Source organism: Struthio camelus, chromosome 14 (genome assembly GCF_040807025.1).
Source record: "Struthio camelus isolate bStrCam1 chromosome 14, bStrCam1.hap1, whole genome shotgun sequence".
In the NCBI taxonomy this organism is placed as follows: Eukaryota; Metazoa; Chordata; class Aves; order Struthioniformes; family Struthionidae; genus Struthio; species Struthio camelus.
In genome coordinates, this window is record NC_090955.1 from 22752247 (window position 1) to 22780074 (window position 27828).

General features: G+C 44.1%; 1 protein-coding gene across 17 annotated transcripts in view; it reads right to left on the reverse strand.

Moving 5' to 3' along the window:
• Window positions 1-27828, reverse strand: part of POC1A (POC1 centriolar protein A) — a 179363-nt gene that overhangs the window by 67064 nt on the left and 84471 nt on the right. For 9 of the 17 annotated variants that reach the window (XR_011144061.1, XR_011144062.1, XR_011144067.1 and 6 more), the window contains one exon: window positions 15775-15912. Coding sequence is in view for 8 of the 17 variants with exons in the window: in XM_068960405.1 (XP_068816506.1) it covers window positions 1062-1160; window positions 15775-15912 (237 nt within the window). In the remaining 9 variants the exon portion in view is untranslated. The other 8 variants (XM_068960405.1, XM_068960403.1, XM_068960410.1 and 5 more) reach the window with 2 other exon arrangements.

A 27828-nucleotide genomic window follows, 5' to 3' on the forward strand; every position in this document is an offset into this window, starting at 1 on the left:
AATATCGGTCAAGGCAGTTTACTGCAAGAAAGGACATCGCCAGTGCATGTTAGCAGAAAAGGTGCTGGAGAACAGGATCTCCCAGAAGTCCGAATTCTTATGAAGCTACATATTGAACACCTGCTAAAGCCCTCAAAGAAAGTCTTAGAGGAGCAGCAGGGGGAGCAGCAGGAGTGTAGGTGTGAGTGATGAGCTATTCAACTGTGAAAACATCTGCAACATGATTGAAAATTAAAAGTATTCCAGCCGCCTTCCTCCTCCGAGGATGAAGAAGTTCTAGGATTGCAGCAAGTGCTCTGCAGTTTGGTTGCCTCCACTTTCTCCTCCCTCCTCTGCCTTCAATTTAAAAAGCAGATCAAGATAAAGCAAAAACCCCTTGCAATCCACACCATATCTGACTAGCTAGAGCCTCTCCTCCAGCCTCAAGCAGAGCAAATTGTTTTCCACACACTGCATGAGGGAGCGGGTTAAATCTCACCCACTGGAACAGCCTCTCTGCGCAAATAACACCCGGTATCTCAACTGTTGTGCCAGATGCTCCAGCAACCATTTGGGACTTGGGTGAGTCCCTTCTGCAGGCACCAGCCACTCTAGGACTTCACCTGTGAACTTCCACCACATCAGGTTCTTCTGCACAAAATATCCGCCCAGGAGCTCTTCGCTGGTGACCTAAAGCCAGCATACACCTCGGCAACAAGCCTAGTACCATGCGTGTGAGACAGTTGGCAATTCCAAGACGTTTAAACACTGTTAAAACTCACTCTGCAGCAGCTAAGACACAAGAGACGGAACCTTGCTAGACAGTCCTCGTACCCCACTCTGGCTACTACAGTATCTGGAAAACACAGGAGATCATAATCATTATCCACGCTTATGAATAAAATCCTCTTTATTTTAGTAAAGTAACAAAGCTTTGTATTTACAGATGCAATAACTATACATTTCAATCAAAAACTGGTTGCTCTCACAATAATTAAAGCAAGTCACACACAGTCTGTTAAGAGCACAAACAACCAAGCCTCAAACCTCCAAGCACCTCCAGCTTCGGCTCTCTCTCAAAGTCAGTTCACTTTGTTCTGAATGATTTTCTGCTGATTCTCAAGACATTCTTTCAGCTTATCTTCCGTGAGCGTCAGTCTCTGCTCCAGGATGGAAACCGTCTGCAAAATAAAATAAAAGCTGCCACTGAACCACTCACAAAGACAAGCTACACACTGCACACACAGTGAGTAGTATCAGTGCTAAGTTCAAGGTAGTGCTTTGAGGGATTTCAGGGCTATGCTCCAGTATCAGCATTTTAGCTGGGCTCAGCCTGAAGTAACTTCAGCCAACAGTAACGGCAGATGTCAGGTGCTGAGGCCTCGTGCGAGCACGGCACCAAGCATCGATTATAAGCACTCAGTGCTTTCGCATCGGGCTCCGCCTTTCCTCTCCCTTTCCCACAGGTTGTTTGTAATGCTTTGGCCTTCCACGTTCAGGAGACACCGTGGTTTTTGAACCATCAAACACTGAGAAGTGTTTTTGCTAACAGGAGGTAAAGGTTTTGAGTAGCTCTTCCCAGTTTTAGCTTTGATTTGTCTTAGCTTCCCACAGTTTTCTCCCCTTCCTGAATTCTGCCGGTTTGTTGCAGTTACAAGACGCAGAACTTACCTGACAAGCACGACGGCAAGTAAGAAAATCCTCCCAAGTCTGAGGTAGTGCAAGTGGGTGATGGAGGGGAATTAAACCAAAACCGACAGTCTAAATATTTCTGTGTAATTAAGTTACCTCAGAAAGGACTGTTGCTTCTTTCTCCTAGAGCTGAAATCATCATATACAGGCTACACAGGAAGAACATTTTAACCACTTGGCAATAAAAGCCTCTGCTGAAAACCTTTTATTGATCACTTTGAGGTAATCAAGGCAGCTAGCTATGCAAAATTGCTTTCCAACTTCCAAAAACACCGGAATGGCTGATGATAGAGAGTGATTATATTTAATGCTTTAATATCATAAACTTATCAGCAACAATCAATAGTTTCACATTTTGAGCATTTTTACTTCATAAATAACATCCTCTGTTAAAAACAAAGGATGTTCAGAACCTTGGACTTTGATAAAGTAATTCAAATAAACTTGGACAACCACTATTTGTGCAGAAGTTATACATAGAAAGCCTTTTAATAGCACATTTCGTAAGCACATCTCTCAGTGCTTGACAAAAGAAAGCAGGTCTCATCATCCCCTTTATTACGGCTGGGGAAACTAAAGCACAAAGAGAGGAAATAGCTTGGCTAAGGTTATTCATGTGACGAGAAGAGTCTCCTGCAAAATGATTTTGGGAACGAAAAAAATGGTGGGGGATGAGGAGAACACACAGATGCGACACAAAAGGAGCCTTAAACACTAGGCAAAGCCTTTTCCCCTCAGCCACATCACAAAAATCACATCTCAGTGTCAGAAAGGACCTCGCACCACAGGATTTGCCCATAACACATACTTTTCTTTCCAAACAACGGCTCAAAGCTTACTGCTACCACAAAAGTGCCACTAACCCGCGACAAGGCAGAACAGCTAACTCCGGCTGTGTAACGTTATCGTTGCTCCAACCGCAGCAAGTTTTACCTGAAAGAACTGATTTGATTTACTTGAACGTTCCCCTGGCCTCCAGCACTAGCATTATCTTGAGGGTTTTCCTCTCTATTGCCGTTCCTTTTGAAGCACGGAGAGAGCCAGAACCAAACCTGGGGAGCCACTAAATAAAATCCCAGGTGCCCCAGAGCCAGCAGGAGCCCTGCGGGCTATTCAGAGGAGACAGGACTTCATCTGCTTTGTATCCAGCCAAGCTGTTACCCAGCGGCCGTCTTGCAGAGGTCAGGAGCAAAGCCGGTCAAGGAAGAACACAGCAGGCAGAACGCGTACTAGGGCTTTACAGGAAAGACGTTAGCCTGGAACCAACTAGAGAGAGAATGAAATCAGGGGGGTTCCTGGTTTTTCCGTTTAAAAAGATGACCTAGTAACTCAAGACTCAGTTTTTCATTTAAAAGGGAGAAGAAGAACATGGCATCCAATTTTCTTTAAGAAGCTAATCAACTGAATTCATGTCCTGGTCACACTACCCTGCTAGAAGCAAAGCCCCAGATTACTTGCGGTTCCTTCGCGCCATGATTTAGACGCTGCCGGATGCGAGCTAAGCGCTGCTGCGCCCAGCATGGTAAAACAAAAGGCAAACAAAGTGAATTTCAGAAAACGTTGAGTTTGTAGGAAAACTTGTAAGGAAAACAAGTTCCTGCTTATATTCATACCCAGTTTCCACGATAATAAACTTGTGATGAGTATTTTTTGGAAGCTAAAAATGGAAAAGGAGAAGTCAAATCTAAAATCCTGAAATTTCAAAGTAGTAGCTGACCACGACAGCCCATTTACGTTTGGGCACGTGGCACCCACAATGCAGAGGGCACCTGAGGTCTCGGGAAGGTAAGGAAAAGCGCAAACACTGCCCAGCTACTATTACTGCTATAATGCAGCTCAGACACAAACAAAAAGCTACTTTATTCACAGTTGACAGTTTTACAGTATTTCCATGTTGCTATCTATAAAGCAAGTCCCTGTCCCTGTCGGCAGGCAAGTTAAACTGCACCCATTCAACTGCTACATGGCTTTGCTACTGCATTTCAGAAGGTAAAAAACTGGCAATCAACTCAATGAGGAAATACCATTAGCTCATTCACTGAGAGTTCACTTGAGTCAAGTTTGCACTCGATACGTTCCTCTGTACCAAGACCCCGGCTTCCTGTTGTGTCCTAACCAAATTCTAGGTCTCCATTACACACCAGGGAGTAACAGCCGGATAATTTATACTGAAGTTGTAGCACATAAACCGGCAGAAGGGTAACAACTTTGGCTTAAATGAAAAGAAAGATCGACCTGATTTTTTTTTTTTTTTTTTTAAAGGAGTGCTTCTGACATTACAGTAGACACCTTTTAAAAATAACATACTGAGCTTTACTACAAGCACCACAGCAGGACACAGACTTCCCCCCCACTACAAAAGAAAACTTATTTAAATCACTTCTAGCAACCTGTGCGGCAGTTTCTGCAACATTTCTCTTTGTTCATCTTCACACAGAGCCCGTATTTTTTTCTCTTTGGAAACGTTCATGAGAAATTATGTTAAAAATGTTGTGTCCTATTTACTTTAAGTCCAGGGGGGATATTCAGCTGCAGCCTCCCCATGACACCTGAACAGAAGCGCCCGCCGGTAACCTTTGCTTAAACGATGACAAGCTCCCTGTGTTATTCCTTCACATTATTTTTACACCTTCAGCCTAAATAATAACGGTGACTGGTGAATCTGTTCCAAGCCCCAATCCTGCAGCAGTTTCAGCTTTCATCACCATCTTTTCCTTAACTCATGTTAAACATTCCCATGTCTGATTAAGTAGTAGAGATGGTTTAACCACTACTAGCCTCGAGGTCACCCCTTTTGTAGAGGCCCTCGAGGCATAATCAGGCCAGCCTCTTTTGACAACCCAAGATAAGGAGAATCAGGTGCTAACTGAAGGCCAACATAAATCAGTTCAACACACCTGCCAAAGGAAACCTGAAAAGCAGAGCCCGGAGCAATTAAGCAGATCACATTAGCTGTCCTGAAGGTACAAAGCTTCGGTGACCCAAGGAGGGCTGACAGAAGCCCCTGTGGGTAATCGGGAGGGAGAGATCAGTCTAGACAGACGGCTGGTCATTAACTGAAACAGTACTTAACCTGGAGCCAGGGGTGAAGCGAGCAAGAGCATGGGAACAAAGAAATCATGCCAGGCCCAGCGCGCTAAGGGACGGCGGCCCAGCGAGCAGAAGGATGCCGTTCGTCCCCAGGCTGCGCCCAGGGTTTTTCAGCATGCCAGACTCGCGTCGGCTCTGATCTAGTTAGCACGGATAACAGCAGAGAGGATAACGTTCCTCCGGTTGACCCCTAGGAGCACGTATTCATACAACTGGTACTCAGACCAGCTAAGGACAGGCCGGCTGTGCCTACAAAGCGTACAAGCACACCTCCCGACCGCGGTGTAGAGGTGCTCTTAGGCAGAACATTACATAGCTATTGCGCTGCTTCAACTGCTGTCATCATTAACCATTTCATAACATAACATCTCTCTGTTCATTGAGTTTTAAGTAGGCAGAATCAGTTTCCTAGCTTTACTTAAATACAAAGGTTCCTAAGTTTCAGTCCACCTCAACTGTTACCAATTATTCTAAGCACATGCTAAGAACAATTTTGCAGGGCACTTATGCATAATGTATCAAACAGCCCAAAAAAGAGCATTATTCTTCTATTTCTTGAAATTGTCCTTCTCATCTCACGTGTTGCTTTATCAAGATAACATTCTTTTCGTTTTTAATCCAAAAAAGCACCTGCAAAAGAACAGGTAACAAACGCAGAAGTGCTATATGGGGGGGGGGGGGGGGGGGGGGGGGGGGGGGAAACTATCAGAGACATTCTAACGACAATTTTGGATACGGGGATTTCTAACCACAAAGCACAGAGACATTGGAATGATATCTCTGTACTATGAACACAGCATTACTTAGTTTTCTTCACAGTATCATCGTATAGTGATGTTAGTAGTAATACAGTGGCCTGCATTTCTAGGCTTAAGGTAAGTAACGATCAAAATCGGACAGGCTTTATATCACATATCCATAGCAGTGCTTTTGGCAGGATATCGCAAGAAGCTGCGTTTAATCATCACACTGACAGCTAAGGCTAGGACATTCAAAACAGTGGCTGAGGTCTTAGGATTTATTCTGCTTCACCGTGGAACACGGCCCCGTTGTACTTGGGTCCATTCTGACAGATCAGCTTCACTGCTCAGGTTCAGAAGTTCATTATTGTCCTAAGCCACCCAGGGAGGAACTTATCCAGTTTACCTCTTAAGATAAAAACAAACAAACAAACAAAAAAAACCACCCAAGAATATTTTGCAATATCTTTATAGTGTCTGCGCGCTCCTCAGTCTCCCCACTCTGCTGCACTCGTACAAGGAGAGACTTGGGGATTCCTCTGCAGAGGAACGACGAGAAAAGCAAAATGGAAGCCATAACTGTCAGACACTGACAACGAACAAAAACCTCACTGAATTGAGCTTCTGGAAGCCTTATAAACAGCCTCTCGCCCCCCCCCCCCCGCGCCGTTAAGTGGATGAGCAGAGAGGGAAGGAAACAGAGGAGGGAGAATCTACCAAGGGGACAGATGGCCTACGGATTTGCAGAATGAGACTTGTCAAGTTTGACCTGGACTTGTAGACTTAAGAGCTCTGCTTTCTGTAAACAAGGAGGCCAACACTGGATCTTTTAGAAGAGGAGACAGCCCCGCTATACTTCTACGGGTTACTTGACTTTCCATAAAAGGGTCGTTTCAGAGCAGATTTCAGTCCCAAACAGGACCACAAAGTAGAGCAAACAAACTGCACCATAACGGCACTACCTTAGCACGCGAGGAGCCGCAAGGATTCTTCCTTGCCCAGTGGTAATGGCTGGGTTCAGAGGTACCTTAATACCTCTAGGGCACAAATCCACGACAACTGCAGACCTTGGTCTGCTGCACAGCCTTCAATAGACCTATTGGCACTATACTGGAAAGCAAGAACAGTCTTGCAAGAAAGGAGAACGGTTGCCACCATTTGACTGCATCAATTAAACTGAATAATATCTACACAGGGGGTCCCCGGCAACTATATGTAGATGTCACTAAGATGGTAGGTACCTCAAACACCCACTCAACGCCTTCCTGAACACACACACACACACAGTCCCTGTGCAGAGATAGGAATTAGCAGATAAATTAACCTTGGGTAAATTAAGCTTGGGAGCCCTTTCTCTAAACCAATTCACTGAGTGAAATAAACTACCACAAGAGTCATTTGCATCAGGGTAGCCGTATCTATGATTTGAACGCTTACAGAAAAAGTTATTAACTCATTCCACACACAACAGATAAAAAATATCAAAATTCAGCTGCAAAATTAGAAGGTTCACAGGAGAACTTGTGCAGCAAGTCACTCTGAGCTTCAGACACGAACCTGTCCTGTAAGCACCCTACCGTACTAAGTTTTGCCCTGACTTGCTGTCAGCCTCCCTTCAATCTCACCAATTGCATACAGTGAAACTTAAAGCAGATCCCTGCTGCTGCTAAGCATGCTTAAAGAGAACTAGTCTATCCTCCTCTCAAATACAAGTTACGTCCTAACGCAGTTTTGAGACAGAAGCACATCTAGCAGTGTCCCAGAAGCACACTTGACATGGTTTTCTAGGCCTGTGCTATGCTTCATATTACACATCCATAGGGTATCCAAACTGGCCCCGTTTTCCTTATCTTATGGGAACAGGCAAAAAGTTCAGAGCCTAAGTCCAGGCATTTCAATAGGGACAGACAGTGATGGTCAAGCGCAATCGCTATCAAGATGCTATACATTAGCTTGCCAGAACTTTCAGTTACCAAACGGCTTATGAAGGAAGAGGGGGGGAAAAATAAGACAAACAAACAAACCTCCCAAGGACCCAGACTTCTCCGAGGGCTCTAGTCGCTTGCCCGTACTACAAGGCACTGGTAGATTTCACCTGCTCTCATGAGGTGTCTGCCTAGGAGACAGAGGCCAGTCATGCAACCATCTTCCTTTATGAACCTCTGGGACACGCAGGCTCCCAAAGCTGCCAACCGCCTTTCCCCTTCTGGGAGCGTTTACCCTAAAACCAGCACTGCTGAGGAGGCCTTCCCAGTACAAGCTTTGTTACTGCACACAGTAATACAGACCCACATCGTTCTGATGCTGGAGGACCCCATGCTGGTGGGAGCGCACCTTCCTGCCAGTTGTGTGATCTAACACGCGTCACCGTAGGGCAGAAGGGCAACGAGCATTCAGAACTCAAGCGCCTCCCTAAGCGGCGGCATGCCCCTTTCCAGCCAAACAACTGGACATTACTGCCGTAGCCCACAGGCTACAGAGACACCCAGCAGCAGCCACATCTTCCATCCTTCCTTTTGCCTCTACTGCTGCACGGTCACCGTCGTCAGCCTCTTTGTCAACCCTCCCTTTTGTCCCAAGCTCACTCCTTTGCTGCCTATCTCCCTCTTACGTGCAACAGGAGATGTTAACACTATCAGATATATGCTGTTACTAGTGCAAGTCTCAGCATGGCATACATCCAGTGAAACTTTATGGAGGTGTTTGTCTACTGAGCCCATACTTCTTAAAGCATCAAAGTCATCAAAGCTGGGTTTCCTACTGACTGGTCCCTTGTACTTGGCCAGTAATGCCTTTCCTACAACCATGACATTTATCATTACTCTTCTGCTAGGAGCTTCTAGTGTCCTAGTGGGTCTTTCTCTCGGTCAAATATACATAGGCTTCCTCTCATTTACCAGGCTGCCCATTTTCACTAACCCCATGTAACATCCAAGACCTCTGACTTTTCCTTACATGTAGCAGAAAGCAGTCAACAATATCAAAAGTTATGAGGGAGGGAGGTTGGGATATACAGGCAAACAACGTGATCCCATAAGCTTCACTCTCCCAGAGAACAAGGCTAGGAACTACACTGCAGCAATACACAGGAGCTACAGGGAGCTAGCACATCATGCAAACGCTGGTGCCGTCTAAATAGCATCAACTGCCCCAGCTCATTGCAGACCAGTGTTGATGGCACAGCACAGCTCAGCGCCTGAAAAGACAAAAGTGCAATTTTTGGTAGAGAAAGCATCTGAGAGGGCAGGCATGCCCTAAACCTTGGTTCCTCATGAGGCAGCTGCCCCTTTTCAAATCCACTAAGCCTCAGGAAATACAGCTTTAGTCAACGGCTGCAGTGTACTACTTCCTCAGTTTCAACCCTTGAAAAAAGGCAGCTTCTCCCTGTTGTGTCACATGGATTAAGAATATGTCACAGTGCCTGTAGAAGTACAAACACTATCCCTAACCTGGCCTCATCAGGACCCCTCTAGACCTGCTCAAGAAACCACGTGGCTAAGTAACTTTGAAGTTGGCTCTCTAATGCAGAGCACAAGAGCTCATAGCCGCACCAGTTCTCTTCAGCCGATGGTCAACAAGCCATTTGCTACTCGCAATACTTGTAAAGGATTTTTGATGTTCAGCAGCCCAAAGGGCCAGGCAGCAGGGAAGAAAGAGTTCTCAGTTTTGAAAAGGGTATTGCTCAGCTACCCCCCACCCATGCCATTATCAGCTGCCATCTCTCCTTCCACCTCCTAGCACGTTCCAGTTTCTATAGATGCTTGAATCACAATTAAATAGTTCCTTAACTAGATTAACTAGAAGCAGCTTTGGCAGTCCTGTAGTAGACCATAAGTGCAGCCACAACACTACTTTTAACACTCACAGTACTAGTTGCACGTTTTCCAGTAGGAAAAACATACAAGGTTCCCTGGAACTTGTAGCATTGTTCATTTTGCCAGGCCAAGCAGCACGGTCAGTAGCGGTATCACCGTGACCAAAGGGACCCTGGAGTACAGAAGAGGATCCTCCTTTCTATTAAGTCAATGCTAGAAACAAACCAGATGAGCCACCAGCTCTGCCAGTTGCCTCGACACCGTGCAGGGACACAAGGCATACAAGCTGTCTGTAACTATGAGCCTTTCGGTTTGCATTCAAGAGCCTTCTTAATAAAGCCTTTTCATTGCACAACTCTATTGCTTCAGTCTTGACAGTTTATCAGCCAGCGCCAAATTGCTGGCACTTACACTGGGCCCTCCGAGTTTCTGGAAGGCAATTTGTGCAGGCCTCTGCTCAGGTAAGGGCAATCTCTCTGGTGCGTAGTTTCCACAGCCACAGAGTTAGATGAGCAAAGAACGGCAGCAAAGGAGTCACGAGGCTACGTTTCACCATCTGGTATGAAAATACAACAAGTTCTGATGAGCTACCAAGAGATATCCAAGTACGCATATCATAAGAGCAATCTTACAATATAGTTTAGCAGCCCCAAAAGACTAGAGGTTTCCCCCAGCCACAATGGTGAGGGTGCGTTTCAGAAAAGACTTCTCATATTGTTTTCTTCCCCTGCCTCCCAGTCGACCCCAGAACGGTACTGAACAAATCACTCAGTAAAAGTACCTCAGCTGCTGGTACCCAATGGCTGACCAACAATTTTTATTAATAAAGCATATCGAAGGATCCCTCTCCAAGGTCTACCTGTGAAAACAAACTGTGGGAGGTGCTTAGGATTCCTTCCCATTGCAGGCTAATAGAAGGTGAATGGTCCTCTGAACCTCCAGGGGGACAACCAGTGTTTTTGAAAAGCCAGGCTTTGGACAGTGTCCTAGAATGCTAATACAGCAACAGCACTAGGAGTGCATTTATTTCAGTCAGTCTTAGAAAGAAGGAAAACCCATTTGGATCTAGGCTTATGGAGATTTTGCAACGAGCATATTTTGGAAGTGAATTTCAGGAAAAAAAAAAAAAAAGTAGCTGTGATGATACTGTACAGAGGACTGGCAACAACCAGAATATTCTATTTATTTTCATGCTGAGCGAGAGATCAAAGCTCCTGCATCTCCAAGAGATGTCCCTGACTCGCAAGAAACGGTGTCCACATCCTCTAAATTAAGATTTAAAAACTAGGCTCCTTCAATATTTCACTAATTTTTCAGATTGAAACTTTTTTTTTTTTTTAATGTTTTGGATTGCAAACAACAATTGCTTTTGGAATAAAAGCGGTTTGCATTTCAAAGGTTCTTCCCCCCCCCTCCCCAACACACATTTTTGCTGGGACCTCTTGTTGCCAGTGGGCACGCGGGCACTGAAAGCAATATACAAAACACGACATTACTGCCAGGCATAGGTAAGCAACGCTTAGCCAAAAATTTGACCTTTTGGCTTGTAACTACTTGAAGTCAAAAGAATTTATTTTACTAAACCAGTTGCTTAATCTACACTCAATACCTCTCAGAAGAGAGCGGCTGCTCACTCCTTACAAATACATGCTTTGAAGACCGTACCTCAAAGTAAAGACTAACAAATTTGATTTTTATTATGAGAGCTGCACAAACACTTTCAGTTTTCATTAAAAGGCTCCCCACTTCTCCTCCAAGCTTTTTTTGTACTAAATAATTCCATTAAAAAAAATTCTTCTCCTCCATCCCTCTGCAATCTCTTCTGGAATAAGTGAAATAATCCTTTAATCTCTCATGAGCTAGACTGTCCTTCGGTTCTGGCTTGGATTATCTCAGGGAATTATTGAGTCTTCTCCGTTTCATTGTGCTGTTTTCCCCCAGCTCCAATGCAGGATTACTTTCGGATGCATATGAAACTGTTTCCCGTGGGTGGATTATCTCAGCTATTTAGGATTTTTTTTTTTTTTTTTTTAAATGAAACCTGATTCTGAACTCTTCATTTAGAGGAAATATCTTTCTTCCCACATAAAAACTGCAACTTCCTCCCCAGTGCCCATTGTGTACCAGTGCTACAGATTACCAGAGCGAATGTGGCAACTGCAGGTGTCTGGAATGAGGGCAAAAATATATGAACTATTTCTGCTAATCATTGCAAATGCAAGTTTCTACTGTAGCCAAGATGTCTTTTCACTGACAAGCCTCTCTAAGAACAGCTTAGCCATAAGTGCAGGAAATGCATTAGAGGTAGCACAGCAAACAAACTCTTAATACCTGCTCCATTTTGGCTCCAGCCAAAACCACCTTTCTATTCTATAATATTAATGACTGAGTTATCCAAGAGAAAAACCCTTTTACTTTCCCATAAAAACTTCAATATTTATTCATATATGCGCTGAGATACCAAGATCCAGCCTTTGACTACAAATACTCGGCAAGCACTTTGCGTTTTCCTCCAAATCACCTCTGAAATGCCCATAAAGAACAGGATTTAAGAATTACTCAGGCATTGACAAGATGTTAAGCTACAGGAAAGGGAGGAGCAAAGCATGCGTGAGGCACACTCATTAGTCTCATCTTCCTCATTCCTTCATCAGATTTCATTTGCCCACTTTCCTACAAAGGGTAATCCAAGAACCACTGGAAACAAGGGTTTGCGTCCAGGTCTTAACTTCACTCCACCCCTCAAAGCAGCAAAATCATCAAGTATGCGCTACTCTTCTGGAAAACAGAGTCAAAGACGGACTTCTGTGTTTGCATGTAAAATATGGCCTCCAATCCACGTTTAGAAAAAGATGAGGAATCCGTGACGTGAATAAGAGGGAACCCTAGTGACTCTGTCAGGTCACAATAGACTGCTTCCTTATAAATAAAGCAAAAAATGGGTTGACATAATTCCAGAGAGGAGGAGGGGAGGAAGGCTTAACTGAATCAAAGTCTAATTAAAAGCAAGCGGCCAAGATCCTTAAGAAAAAAATCATAGCAAGATGTTAACAGCACAAAATGAAGCTTCATAAATTCGAGGGGACTCGTATCTATTAGCTATAACAGTTATCGCTAGAAGCGGTCTACATCAGCCACTAGTCTCTTCTGATACAACTTTCTCTAATAATAACTGAAGTGCCTAGCTGAGGAAGCAAGCCTGTTCAAGTGCGTCTTGCTGTGCAGGACATAACGCCTCTATAGCCTCAGCATTTCTACTTGCAATCGGTGCCTGGCAGGAAGAGACCTCTTAACAGAATAAAAACAATCCTGCTGTCTCCAAGTACATGACACTCCACTCCATCCAGAAATCTATTGTCAATGGAGGGAAGGTACTGATAATTGGTGCGCAGCAGACAAAGCAGCTTCGAGCGGGCAGCCCAGAACAAAGCTGCGCATTGGCAAGAGATGACAGCGTTCAGCTGATTTCTTACTATTATCTCTTTCCAGTGGAAAATTTTGAAAGAAAACACCAATATTTTCTTTCCCACTTTTCACATAATGTGAAGTTTCGCATGATGAACCTGGAAACGATGGCTACAAGAAACATTAGAAGATGAATAAATTACTTGGAGATTTGCACAATTTCCCAAAGTAGTTTATCATAACTTCTGTAAGTTTTAATACTATGTTATGTCAATGCAACGGTGGAAACTGCGAGAACAAAGAGCACAGGAACTCAAGGTATTACATTAGAGATATAGCCAATCTCCGACCAAGCTAACACGTTGCAATTCTTTGAAAGCCCTGGGATGACTGTGTCAATAGAGGGTTTCTGGAAATATCATGGGGAGTCTTCTCTTTTCTTCTCAACTGAAAAACAGCTTAAACTGTATGGTTCTGCTTCTGTCATTAGTGTTCCTTTTAAACAGACAACACTCGGGAATCATGAGCCAATGATTCATGACAGAGCACTACAGGAGATTACTGGTCCATCCTCAGGCTTTCTTCAAGAAGGGAAAAATCCTGATGCCTGTTAAGTGTTATTTATTTCTGAAAGTTGTTGTTGGTTGGTTTCTTTTTAAAAGAAAACCAGTGGTCTCTCTCTTTCACAAAAAGAGGTCAGCAAGCCCACAGTTCCAGTGCAAAACATGCAACATCAGCTTGAACCTGCTGTGCGCAAGGAGCGGCATGCAGTTGTGCTGCAGCAGAAACGACTAGGGAAGATGAGCAAAGTGGTATCACTAGCGGCTGTTTCCGTTTCACTCCGAGACTGGAGGAGCCGATCGGCTCCTCCACGGCACCTCCCAGTCGCCGTCTGATTGTACAAAACGGGATGACGGTGGCTCTGCCGGACCTGCATTCCCTTCTGTGTCACAACCCATTAGACACTGTGCGCCCGCAAGAAAAAGCAAAGTTAGCTATGGGAGTGGATGTCTTCCAGAGCTGCCTTCCACCGCTCTGCCTCGCTAACTGCCTCTATCCCTCCTTTTTAAGGAAACTCCTCTCTTATTAAAAGAACGAGGACTTCTTCCATTTTCATTTGCTTCTCTATGATGATTTTGTGTTGGTTTGTTTCACTTCAAGATATCAAAAGCAGGTGCAATATTAGTAGAGTGAAAATGAAGAATTATGAAACCATTTCAGCAATACACCGGATAGATCTACCACAAGCATTAAGTTGGCATTAACAGCAAAGTACAACATACAAAGATTAGAACTAACAGGAAATTAAGTACGCTAAGGATGGCAAAAAAAACCTACAGTTGCTGAACGTAAAGTTACTAGTCAAGGCAGCTTTTTGGTTTTTTGGGGTTTTTTTTGTTTTTTTTTTTGTTTTTACTATAATTTCAGACTTATTTCCAATTTTATCCTATAACCTACTAATTTATTCCTCCCCCACTGATCTCAATTTCTCTTTCTGCTAGTCTTAAAACAACATTTTGAATTTTCTACGGTTACACAATAACTTCTAGAGCTATGTTTGCATTGCTTATATCTAGTTTAAATCCCACACACTGTTTACTGCAGTATCTGCCTCCTCTAAACACCTATGAAGTTGAAACGGAGCCATTACATATCCATCATCAGAACCGCGGATCTGATTTATGTAATGAGAGATAAGGATCACATTCCAACTGTACTCGGGAAACAAAAACAGTAATAAAATATTCTGTATATACACTGGGTTGCATTTTAATCACAAGCATGAGGGTCCAATGCCATACATTTTTTTTTTCCCCTAATGTTCAGTGTCTTCTAGAGATTACAGAAAGAGTGCTTTCTTGTATTTCTGCCAAATGAACTTACATATCGTTTGGGTTTTACCCTACGCTGTTTTAGATCACGTACAATCCTGGAATGCTTTATATCCTTAAATCAGACCTACTTCAATCCCCTGTTGTGCCCTCCAACCTATCATCTTGCATTTTTCAACAACAAATATTTCTCTCAAGAGCAAAGGCCTAACTAGGACTAGTAATCAGTGTTCAACACTGTGTTCAAGATCTGCTGGTTCTTCCCCAGAAACAACACTTAAGAAGCTCCCAGAGAAGCCCTCCCATGCAGATTTTCCATCTTACAGCCATGATCTTACCTGCAGAAGATCACTTATGTCCACTATCCCATGCTTCCTCCCTGCTTCTCACATCCCTCAAAAACACGCACTGATACTCAACCACAGATAACGGTCAGAAACGAACGCTTCCCAACTGGAGCAACGAGCAGCTATTTAGGTAAGAATAACCCTGTCCTCAAGTTCTTTTTAAGCAAACGTATCGTGTGTTGGATTAACATTAATGGATAGGACTGTTCAAGTGTCAAAAGAGTTGGGAGGGTTATCCATCAGTTTGGTGAGTTTCCTTACAGCTTAGCATTATTTAACGACTTTGAGGAAGAACTGTACGGTAATGCTTCAGCAAGGGCTTAGCTGTTTGCTAGTTGTGGGTGAGCAAGCGTGTCTGAGAGATGAGGTGTGGAAGGGCCCAGACTCATAGACGGGAGGAGAACACTACAGAAACTGGACTGTGTAGCTCAAGGTGGGAGGAGAGGGAAAAGGAGGAGGACCTGAACAGAGTTTACCTATACACTGCAGTATAACTGGGGGGAGGGAGGGGGAAGGAGAGACATTATCCACTGAAGCCAAGTCTAGCCACTGGCTAATTTAGCCACTCCTTTAGGCATTACTTTGGCTAAACGTTGGCTAAGAGCAGAGGGCACCAGAGTTGGCTCAAGTAGCTCTCTGCTGCACCGCAGCATAAAGAAACTAGGGGAGGAGTAGGGCCTGAGCTGGAAATCAATGCAAAAGAACTGATGGAGGTAAGCTGCTTAAAGCAGCGGAAAGAGATTTATCAATAAGCTACTGAAAGCAGAGATTTTGAACTAACCACAGGTTTATTCTAGGACGCTATTGCAAAATATTGCCAGTTCTTCCAGCCAGAGGAACTATCATCATTACAAAACCAAACAGCACTCCATACCTGAGTCAGAACATCCAGCTGTCCCACGATATGTTCCAGAGTATTTGCAATGGTCTCCTCCTCTTGCTGCTGGTGGTTCCTACCAGGATCCTGAGTTTTAGTTTTCTTAAGATGAACACCATAGTCCATTTCTGATTGCTAGGAAAATAAACAGACAGAATCTGCTATTGCAATGCAAACAACTGGAGGAGGTTTCCAGTTTAGGGAAGAAAACTGTAAAGTACAATTATTGCTGGGAAACAATCTACACTATTAAAAGAAAAAAAAAGAGAGAGAGAGAGAGAGAGAGAGAAAAAAAAATAATTGTTTACTTTAGCCACAACTGGAAGGGGAAAAGCTGCTGCAGTCTTGTCTGCCCTCACAGGGCATTTTTTGTGTGTAGTTTAGGGTTTTTTTCATTTGTTTTTCTTCAATAACATCTTCCTCAGGACAGGCAAATCGTAGGTGTCAATCTTGCAGTTCTCCTGGCAAGCGTCAAATTATGTATGTGCAAAGGGCTTTGCTTGTGTGCTACATAGGCGTAGATTATATAGGTAAACGCAGACTTTTTGGAGCCATATGGAAGAAGCATATCCGATTTATAAGAATTAAGTATGCTGATAAGAGTCTCCTGTTATTTCACTCCAATAGCGTAAGAAGTAGAAAAAGGTTTATTGCATAGTACAGTAAAAAGCTCTCTCCGTGTTTATTACCTGTAAGAAGTCAAGGTTGCAGTAATGTAATTAAGCTCAGCAAAAGCTAAACGTTCCAATGTGCATTAAGTTAAAACAGACACAATTTTGATTCAGTCGTTTTAATTTTGTTTACATCTTGAACTGGTTCTCCCTCCTCAATGAGGTTACAAGAACAAGTTTACTTTGAAGTTTCAATTTCAACCGTTTCAGCTATGCAAGCTTGACTATTTCATTCAGAATCCATTAAGATCTTCACTAGAGAACTTATTCCTCATTCTTACTTTTCTTTCAAAATTGCATCGTTCTTCTAGCACAAACACTATTTGCGTTATTTATCTGCATCATCACCAACAGAGCACGTTCAGAGTTCATCTAACAGAAAAGGCAGCCAGCTGAATAAGCAATTACAAAGCGTTACGTTTCTTAATGTGCATTAAGAAACACAATTCGAATCTAAAGCCAGGATCACGGCGCTCAAAACGCTGCTCCCCCATGGCCTGACGACTGGTACAGTTCCACTGCGTGCGCTTATTACTCAGGTAAATGACTGAGGTTTGCAAATCAACAGAAAAGGAAGGAGTTTCGACAGACTGAAGAGCCCTCTCTAGACGTTCTTACGTACACGTCCATTAAATGAGAAACGAAGAGCGGCTTCACATCTCTCTTCTCACACCCAGTATTAATGGATGCATACCTGATTAGCACTGCGTTTACCTGTTCACCTCTCTGTTTGATGCCAGGCACATACCCACAGACAGCAATGATGCAACTAAGCTGCAGCAAGATCTTAGCCCATCTCATGTAACTCTAAAAACAAAGCAAGATTATTCCGTGCATTAAGAGCCAAAAATAATTCAGCACTGCTTTGCAGAGGAGGTCTGAATACTGCTTAAGTTTTCAGATTTCTGCAGCAACTGCACTGGGTGGTGCCCAGCAAGCCTTTCAGCTGCAACCCTGATCCAGCACCACAGTCGCACAAAGCCCACTCGGATCTATACCCAGCCAAGTATCACAAGACAAGTATTTCAGAACGGGCAGGAAGGGAAGGTAAAGGTTTAGGATCAGCTCAAGGCCTGCATACGACAACTGCGCCACAAGGATCACCATGCTACACCACCGGCTCGGGATGCAGCTGGATACCCGGTGGTACTAGCTAGGCCACCCTCTGCTAATTTGCTTCCTCCCAGTTCCAGCAATTTGGATTATCCACAGGTTCTAGGTCAACCAGCCCACACAACAAACCACGCTACACAGCCCTGGCGTGGGAGCCACACTTGAGCTGCTCGTGAGCTGCAGGTGGCCCAAGTGCCACAGGTTGCTCACTGATGAACTAATCTAATCATCCAAAACGTGCTCTTGCACAAATGAGTTAAACCCAGCTTTACAAAAGCTGCTGCTGGCTGTTTAAATTTTTGAAGCAAAAACACAAAACAAAACACTGTCCAACAGGTAATTAGCATAAAAAGTATGTTTTCTTGTTATTTCCCTATTTTGACAGGGTAGCTTTAGGCCAGTCAAACACGGCACAACAGAAGTTCGGGTGAGCTAACACTACATACAGCCTGCACTTGAAAGCCCCAAACGATCATGGGCTTTCCACTTCAAAACCCATTAGAACAAGCTGACTCATAGAAGCAGAAGAATGACTGCACCAACATATTTTCTCTATCTTCAAAACATGTGTCAGACAGCTTTTCGTAACAAGCAGTTGGGTTGAACCCAGAGTTATATCCTCTTTGCTACATCACACAGTCCAGAAATGTAAGAGTTCGGTGTATTTGCAAGGGCAAAACTGCTTAGACGATCCCACAGCTGATGCTCTAAGGGGCAGATGCTCCTTCCTCATGTCAAGTTGAAGCTGGAGGCGGGAGCAGCCCTTTGTTGGACACCAGAATCTGCTGAGCAGCCGACAGGCTACAGGCTGCCGCAGCGAGAAGCCAAGCAAGCCACCTCCACGAGGGACTGCGGCTCCCGAAGGCACTCTGAATGGCAGTAACACTCCCCCAAAGCAGAAACGTATCTACATTTGAAAAATAAAAGCATGATAATATGGCACACTACCCCATTTCAAACACCATAGTTGCTCGAAAAGTCACTTCCAGACTACTGTCACAAGCGGGAAGATAACCTGTAGCTCGTGCCTTCAGCAGTACAGTCCTGCGTTAGTGTATCTACCTAAACCAAGTACCCATTCAGTCAACAAATAAAAGCTATGTCACTACGTCATTACAAGTGACTTCCAAAAGGGAGGCTTTCTACTAAGCAAGGTCTTTGCATAGTCAGTCCTAGAGACAAGGAAACAACAACAACATCAAGCACATCCTAACCCGTCCTGCCACAGCAGGCGCAAGAATCAAGTATCCAGCATCCACACCTACAGATACCACTTTGCATTGCAGCCCACAAAGGCAGGCAGAGCAATATAAAAATCTGATAGATGCATCTTCCTAAGCATCCCACTCACTTGGACGGCACGAAGCCGCAAGATGAAACTTGGGACCCTTCCAAGTAGGCTTCTCCGAGAGGGGCCCCACATACAGCATTCCACAAGAGTTAAGCTGGGATTTGCCTAACGCAGGCATGTCCAATGCAAGGTGTATCTCTCAGAAAAAGCCTGCAAGCTCTCAGCTAGTCATAAATGAAAACAACAGCAGCAGCAGCAACAAACCCTCACCATTGCAAGCCGTGGTTGCAGCCCACGATTCTCGGAACAGCAGAGGGACAACAGTAAAGGATCAGCTGACGACCAGCTAGGCAAAGGTGGACGCACACGCTGCTTCCTCTCTCACCAAGGCACAGCTCTTTCCTCTTTATGGGTTAAGCCAAAGCATTTGCAGTCAGGCTCATTTGGATCAGATTCCTGACAAGTCACTAGGCTAAAATTCAACTCACTTTTTTTTGCAGAGGCTGAGGAGCCTAAGTACGAGTATTTGCACCAACACTGCCCAAAGCATGCCCCTCTCTGCTACTAGAAGCCTCACGACCAAAGGGGAGCGACGGCAGTGCTACTGCGGCCTTCCCACCCCGACTCCAAAGAGAAAGGCAGGGTTTTTTAATCCTTTCAGGTTTTCCCTACCAAAGCACCCATTCATTAAAGTCAATAAAAAGTCTGCCCGCATGAGGAAACGCGACCAGGATTTCACAGGGCAGATACTGGCGTGCTTTACAAGCAGCTCAAATCCAAGCGGATCTCCAGAATTTATTTCAGCATCCGTTTGAGAGAGACGCCAATGACAAATTTGCAACATTTTTATGAGCTAAAGAAAACGCTCCTTCCTTCAAAAATTGGAAAGAGCCTGTACAGTGACTCAGAGTGACAGGTTATCTTCCGTAAGCAGCCGTCTGCACTTTCGTCACAGTTCAAACACACCACGACACCGGTCGAAGCTGCGCTATGAGGCAATGAACTCGCCCGTTAAACTGCCAGCGCGTCCTCCGAGCCTGACAGCGCCAAGCATCGCTGAGGCTTTCTGGGGAAAGCCTTGCCCTGACGTACTAAGGGAAGGCAAAAACGTTCAGCCGCTTTCCCTGAACAGCCAAACTGCGTGCAACCCGTGCCTATCGCTGCCTGAACGGGCAGTGCACCCGACGGGAAGAGCCAAACTGCCCCCAGACTGAAGCTGTTTCCAATTTGGTAGAGGAGGATAGAATAGCCCCGTTACTGTCCATCAGAAATGAACCTACAACAGCAGCAACACGCCCATCACTGACCGACCTCCAGCCGCTCCGGTCTTGGCAGCGGCAGAAAGCATGCGGTGAGCCAGCCACTACCATTTTCAAACTCAAGCTGATTATTATTTTTTTTCTTTTTTAATTGCAAAAACACAGAAAGAGCCCTGAAACATGCACTGGCTCCGCGACCGTCTCGGTACTGACGAGCGTCACGATTACCCAGGCAGACCCGCGCTCCCGCGCCCGACTCAGCTGCAAGGTAAAGCGCCCCGGGAGCTCCGGGGAAGGGCACCAGAAGCACTACCGCTGCTGCAGCGGTTTCATCTATTTTAGAGTTCAAGCGCACGGTTTATTCGGCGCAACTGAACAAATGTATTTGTCATTAAATACCTTCTTACAACATCTGCTTATTAAGCGCTGGAAGTACAGCGAGACGCAGCTGAACGTTAAGGGAAGAATGGATGAGCAGCTTTAGAATACAGTACAGCTCTTAGTGACAAGGGGAAAACAGAAGTGATTTATTTATAGCAACCACTTGAAGACAGCACAGTGCAACTACTTGGGGGAAGGGGGAAACTCAGCCGCCTTCGTTGCAGAGGTCCGTTTCTGAAGCCTCTGATGAAAACGGCTCGAGCCAAGCAGCGTTTGAGCCAGCTGTCATCACACTGATCTGGGGGTAAAACATTAACTACAGAATACGTATACATCAGTAATAAAACTCCGATGGACGACGAGGAAAAAAAATGCCATTTAGCTTTCTAAATGCTGATATTTTGGAGATACGCTGCCAGGATTCCCACCTACCCGAAAATTTTACGCCTACTAATAAAAAGTAGCATTCCTATAACTAGATCTAGACGAAACATTGCTCCTTTTCCCTTCTCTTTGCTCTTCCCCCCCGGCAGAGGGGAACTGAGGTCAGGGTTCCCCTTTCAGCTTTACCTCCAGCCACCTCAATCGAGCTCTGCAGTGTATGTCGTTTCCCCACCCCTCCTCCCCACTAAGAGGGTAGCATATGCCACCAAGAATTAATTTAAAAAAAAAAATCTAGAAAGACGGTATTGCCTTCAAGCAACGTATAAATTCAATGCATTATTCACAGCAAGGGCAACTGAATTCATTGGCTTCGCTAAAACAAAACACAGGAGAGAGGCGGGGGGGAAGGGAGCGGACGCTGTTTATTTGGACCCCCAATTCTGCTAATCCAAACGAGGGAGAAATATCATTAATTTTTTTCTGTTTCAAGGAGGCATTTTCACCCCAGGTAAAACGATATTTTAGCTGTATTCACAGAGTGCAACAGTGACATCCAGTGGAAGCACATTAGCTTCAAGGTGAACTCGGCGGGACAGTCAGCTGGAGTACACCGTGCTACGTCAGAGGACCCATTAACAAGCGAGAGGCAACCTCATTTCTCCCTGCTAAGTACAAGATGCCACGGAGCGAACACGGACACATTTCCCTAGATTGGGAGAGCTTCCTCGTCAGCGTAGCGCTGGCGCTGCAAGTTCTGGACCAGTCACACCTCCAAGACTGGCACTGTTGTACATCTACTCTCCAGACCAGCCTATAGTAGCAGCTAGAGTTAAGGTACAAATTAAATTACTTTTGTGACACAAGTCACAGACGCACAGCTCATCTCCGCTCACCTCTTAGCCTAGCACCCACTTTGATAATGGAAGAAAAGAGAAGTGGTGAGGCAAAAAGAGCTTACCGCCCTTTTACTTTCACGTATTCTTCTACTCAACAGCGAGAGGTAAGCTGGGTCAGATACGCAAGAGGCCAGAAATGTTTTAGACAGAATCCTCTTCCCCGCTGGCGCCAGTAAAAATATCAAGTTAAAACATTCACGCTTGGCACACCAATAGTAACGGCTATGTTTTTTCCTAGGCTAATAAACACTAATTCTGTAATCACCCTCAAAAGAAGTAGGGTTAATAGGTACATCTCAAATCCCTTTAAATCCCAAGACATCGGCACAACAGCATCTAAGTGGAGCACTGGCAAAGGCAGGCAGATGGTACAATGTTTGTGTATTTGAAATGAAGAATCATCATACAATCCAGCTCTACTGACGAGGGTGCCAGGAAATAAATAGTGGTGACAACTACTGGCCGGTTACGGTATTCAAACATGCATGAAACCAGCCAATTCATAACACAAAATCCAATCCAAGTGCAGTCTTTTTTATTTGCTTACGAAAACACTAGACTCCCATCTCTGAAAGCGACACTATTCCATATTTTTAGGCCAAGAGCAGATTCTCACTCCACTCCTTTTCCCTTCAAACAAGCCTTCTTTCAGACAGCTGTTCTCCATTTCCCCATTTCATTTTACCTTCCTCTTCTAGTTTACTGTTGGTTTTCTAACTTACCTCTATCTTTGATAAACGTCACTTTTAAAATAAGACAATAATTACCATCACGCTCTTTGAGGTAACTTAAGGTAACAAAGATCTATGCACCCTGCCAAAAGCAATCAAGCTACCTGCTCTCCGTGTGCTTCAGATGGCGCGTCCCGAGCATCGCTATACCATCGTTATCAGTGGCGTCTGCGTGCCAGCTGAGATTAAGCTTGGCATCTTCTGGGCTATGTATTCTTTATTCCATGCCAAAGTTGAAGAAAGTAGATCTCTGCATTCATTTCCAAGCAGGAGGATATCCGGCACTTGAAGGAAGAGGAGTCACAGCTAAGCTCCGGCAAAGCAGGACGAGGGGAAGATCGCAACCCTGGCAGAAGGCAACGTACCTCTAACAGAGCCAGAGCTTCCAAACAGCGAGTTATTACTGCAATTCACTGTCTCAGTGTGGAACGAGGCTAAAATAACGGGAACTAACTAACAGAATATTCAAATCCTTTCCCATTTGAATCACCTTTGAAATGGCTAAAAAACCCTCCGCAAACAGAGAACGGGTACAGGAAAACTTTGCATGGATTGCGTTTATAAAAACACCAACGGCATTTCTGTAATGAGCAAAGATGTGAAACAGTGATGCCAGACAGTGAAAGCCTGGTTAAAAAGAAAACTTTAAGGACGGGTAAAACTTAAAACAACTACCAGCTGCTTTATAAAATAAAGCACTTCTGTGCTTATCGAGAAGGAAAAGCTAATGGCAGGATTCACCTTCAATATTTCACATTTGTCTTTTCCTACCTTTCCTGGACATTTTGCCTGCCTTGACCAATGCCCCCCCTCCTATCATCCCTAGCATCTTGTTAGGGAACGCAAAGAGGTTTTTTTGGAATTTAAGATGGAGTATTTAAGCGTGGTTGTACATGCGATGCTCAGCTGGCCATCCTGACATATTGCTCCTGGAGAATAAAGTCACCAAAAATCAAGACTGAAAGAGTGGTTTCGTACGGAAACAAGACAGTATGGGAACAAAAACATAAACACAAGAGCCTTAGAAAGAACTTTCACTGAACAAACATCAAGCTTGCTTACTTCAACCCTGTTTTCTGGCCCTGTTTAAGACAGCTTTTGGGGAAAGTTCCCAAAGAAAAAGCTGCCAAATGCAGAAGCAAAGGAAGCATTTATCTTCAGTCTTCGGCTAACTACAGGCTCTTTTACACCAAAAGTAACAGTTTCCATAGCAAAAAGCAAAACGCACACAGTGGCCCCATGAAGTGTGAACAGCTTCTATGTCATTTTGCTCGTCAGAATCATTCATCTCTTTGGATTGAGGTAATACGTATAAATATATATATACACACTCATGTATATATAAAGAATATAAAGAAAAATATTTTATATGTATTCATACACACAAACACACACAAAAACAACAATATGCTCATTTGTTATTTCACTCATTTCACGTTTAGATTTTAGCAGAAAAAATTAAGAGTCTCATAAACCGTTAAGGTCTGAGCCGTCTTCATCTACCTCTCGAGGCTGACACAGAATAGCAGCTTGGAAACAAATAAAAATCTCGCCTCTGTCTCTTCTCTGAATTATGACACAACTGTTAGAACAAGCCACAAACAGCAGCAACATAAGCGGGTGAATTTACATCAGTTAGCCCGAAGTGGTGCTAAACTCAAAGGCAATTTTTATTCTGACCCGTAATGCCTTGTCTTGACTTGCCTTATTTGTTCAAGAACCTTAACGCACTACAAGCATCAACTGTTAACCAAAGAACAAGCCTGCTCACTGCTAGGAAGAGAAAAGTGAAAATCTGATCCTCTTATTTCTGCAAAAATCTCGTCAAACCAGAACACCGCAGAAGACAGAGGTAACAGTGCGGCTGCTTGCATCTTCCAATCGACAAACGCGTTGCAAGTCATGCAAAAAACCTTTGAAAGCCAAGCTGACAAAGCTTGGATCCCGCCTTTGCATCTCTCCTAAGCTGTTTGTTAAGACAAATGGAAAAACTCTGATAATCAGGCTGCAGTGAGACATAAGAAACGTCAAAATATAAAATCATTTATCCTGCACATCCCCCCTCACCTCCGTTGACTGTATCAAGAGAGAAGCAAACTCAAGAGTTTCAGGGAAAGAGCAGCAGCATAGGGACAAACCCCATTAGCTTGTGAAAAATTCAGTTCTATCCAACAAAGAAAAAAAGCTGTAACATACACTATTAATGGGCTAACAATTAATATCTTCCAGGAAGAAGCTCTGCTCTTATCTGCTCATGAGGGAGACTGATTTCATGGAGCGAGAGAAGAACATTCATACGGCTCTGATGCAGTTTCCAATCAAATTAAAACGCAGAAAGTCAGAGACCTGCAGCAAAACTCCAAAGAGCAGAGTGAACTGATACAGTTATCCAGTTCTGCTCAGATACATTCAGGCTTCCTCCTATGAAGGAGCCTGGTACTGTTGCTAGGCTTTACTCTCCAGTGAGTCAGAGGTGCAATGCAGGGCTCACCTGACCAAGTCTTTAACAGCAAAACTGAGAGGTTATCCCCTGGTGGGCGGCCACCCCTGAGGGGGACTGCGCAGCAACCTCATATAGCATTGAAACCTTCGTGTTCCATGTGCTGGGTCAAAAATAGGTCATCTGTACCAGGATGAAGGGGATCAGACAAAATTTGGCAAGAAATATCAGATAGGCCTGTAAATATACAGTATAAGATCAAGCCTGTATCTCCGTTCTCAACAAGAATATGTGTATTTATAAGTGAACTAGTCCTTGGGCAGTGTACTCTTTCTGGCCCACGTTAACCATAGTTCCTACTAATTATACTAGTCTGCGGTGGGAAGAAGGATTATTTTTCCAAATGTTGATCCAGACATTAAGAGATCAAGTACACATTCTTGACTTGCCATGATTTCTCACCAAGATAGATCCTTAGGCAACCAAGCGGCCAGTACCTTTTGGGGGTTAGAGTTTATCCCGCCATAAAGCTCTAGCTCCCAGTGAGAGGAAAGGAAGACATCACAGGAGCATACTTCCTGCACGGAAAGAGCTACTAGCTGCTTTGGGTAAAAATGGGCTTGAATAATGAAAAGTCATCATTCTGGATCTCAAACAGTTTACAAATACAGCCTCTTCAGGCACAGGTCAAAGGAAAGACGACCCTTGTTCGCTCCCCAAAGGCGGGGGGGGGGGAAGTACAAGCCTTTTCTTCTGTGTTCTCCAACCACTCCTTTTCTAAAAACGTGGCAAGGTCGCACGCTACAATAGGCTTCAATGAAAAGCAGAGTAAAAATGAGGCAGCTATGAGTAACTGTCTGCAACTGCACAACTTGCAAACGATTTGAGGCAGAGGTTTTCAGGCAGCTCCTGTCACTCGCCAGCATCTTCTCATCAGTTCTAGTAAGAGTCCTGCCAACCCCTGTAAAGCTTCTGCTCGGACAGCAGAGCAAGCTCGAAAGCAGTGGAAACACGGACATCTTGAGCACTTACCACAAGTGTTCTCCTAAGTGAATAACCTACGTACTATTCCAAGACGATCAAGACTTGCTATCTACAAAGCCGCCTGGAGCGGGAATGCATCCTCCCAAGAGACCCCAGGGAAATAAAAGTGACAAGAAGCAGATCAGGGAAGGAAGAAAAAAAAAAAGAAGAAAAAATCGTTTTGCAGACCACATTTAACTGGAGGGCCGAAGGCTGGATTCCCTGCTGTTGAATATCGGATTCCTCCCTTCCAACTCTTAAAAAAAATAAAGTAAAAGGAGGGGGAGGAGAGGCAAACTACAGCACATTCACAGTCATTGGCACAGGCTGCAGCTCTTCAGTTCTTAATAGCATGAGGGGTGCTTAACTGCATGAAACTGCTTTCCCAAGAGGGGATTTCACAGAAAGTAAAGAAAAAAAAAAGTATAAAAGCATTTATAAGTATTAATGGAAACCAAAACTGGAGATACTGATTTGGAAGACAAAAGGTCAAAAATGAAAAAGCACATCTGGCATATGAGTAATTCCAGAAGAATTTATTTATGTAAAGAATGACTGGCTAACAGAAGGAACTGCTACAGTCAGCACAGAGACCACTCGCTAAGCACAAGAGGCACTCAAGGTCAGAAAATAGATGGAGCAAAGACGACAGGTAAATTTGGATATGGAAGTTCAGTTATAGACATAAGAGAACTTGATGGTCACTTCTTTGCATATTTTGCTTTAACAACAGTTAATTCATGAACTACCATGGTTGTGAGAACGCATATTTTTACAGTAATTTCTTTTCAACGAAAAAATTAGCTCCCAGAGAATATAAACAATATTGAAGTTACACAAAAGCGTGCTTACTGAGACAGCAAACACAAGGGCACACCACTCCGTTCTTCAAGAAGAAATTCATTATAGTTGATAATCATTCAGGCTCTGGTTTGCTCAGGAAGGACTTCCCAGTCAAACTAAACAGGGAGAACCATGCTGAAGCGACAGTCTCCCCAGAAAGTTTCATTGGCTACACAAAGAATTAAGTCTCCAACCTTACCACACAACATTATTTTGGAAAAAGCAGACACCGAAGAAATAAGCATCGTCCACAACCTTCTGAAGAAAAGCTGAAGCCCTTATAACTATAGAAAGAGGCTTGCACGCCCGTCTAAACCAAGACGCATTTGGGAAGTCATGAGCTAATTACCTGTCCTTTAAAAGCCCCATCTGCTGAAGCACTGCTCTTCCAAGGTTTCACTTTGTTCACGTTGCGGATAAACAGGTCTGCCACGCCATTAGTTCTCACATTTGGTAACTCTGCAATTGAGTACCACTTATCTTGAAAAGAGCAACAGATATTTAACACACTTGCGTTCTTGAATTTTAAAAGAGCAGAAAGACTTCTCGGTAGTGGAAACACAGAGGAGAACTCTGCACATCTGCTCGTGTGAGTTCAGTTTCCCAAAGTGTCATACCAAGGGATTACCTGCTTTTGTGGCTCTCTGCATATCCACTCAGGTGAGTGGGCCTCTCAGAGTCCCACCAGCAGCTGGACGCTAAGCAGCGTTATTCTGAACTAGGGTAACTAACACACTTGCTGGCTGTACCGTTTAAACTAATCCTACAGCTTACTTCCAAAACCAAAAATTTGCCCATACAACCCTTCTCTCAGGGAAACCAATATTGCATCCACGTACACAGTATGTCTAAGTTGCACGGCTGCAGAATCCACAACCAAAGTGACAAGACACACACTTCACCATCATCTCCTTGAAGGTTATTTTCTGCCCTACCTATTACCTCTCTCACCAGGATCCACTTAGTTTGAGATAACCAAACAAAGCACATGCAACACTTGCAAACTGCGTCTTTCACTG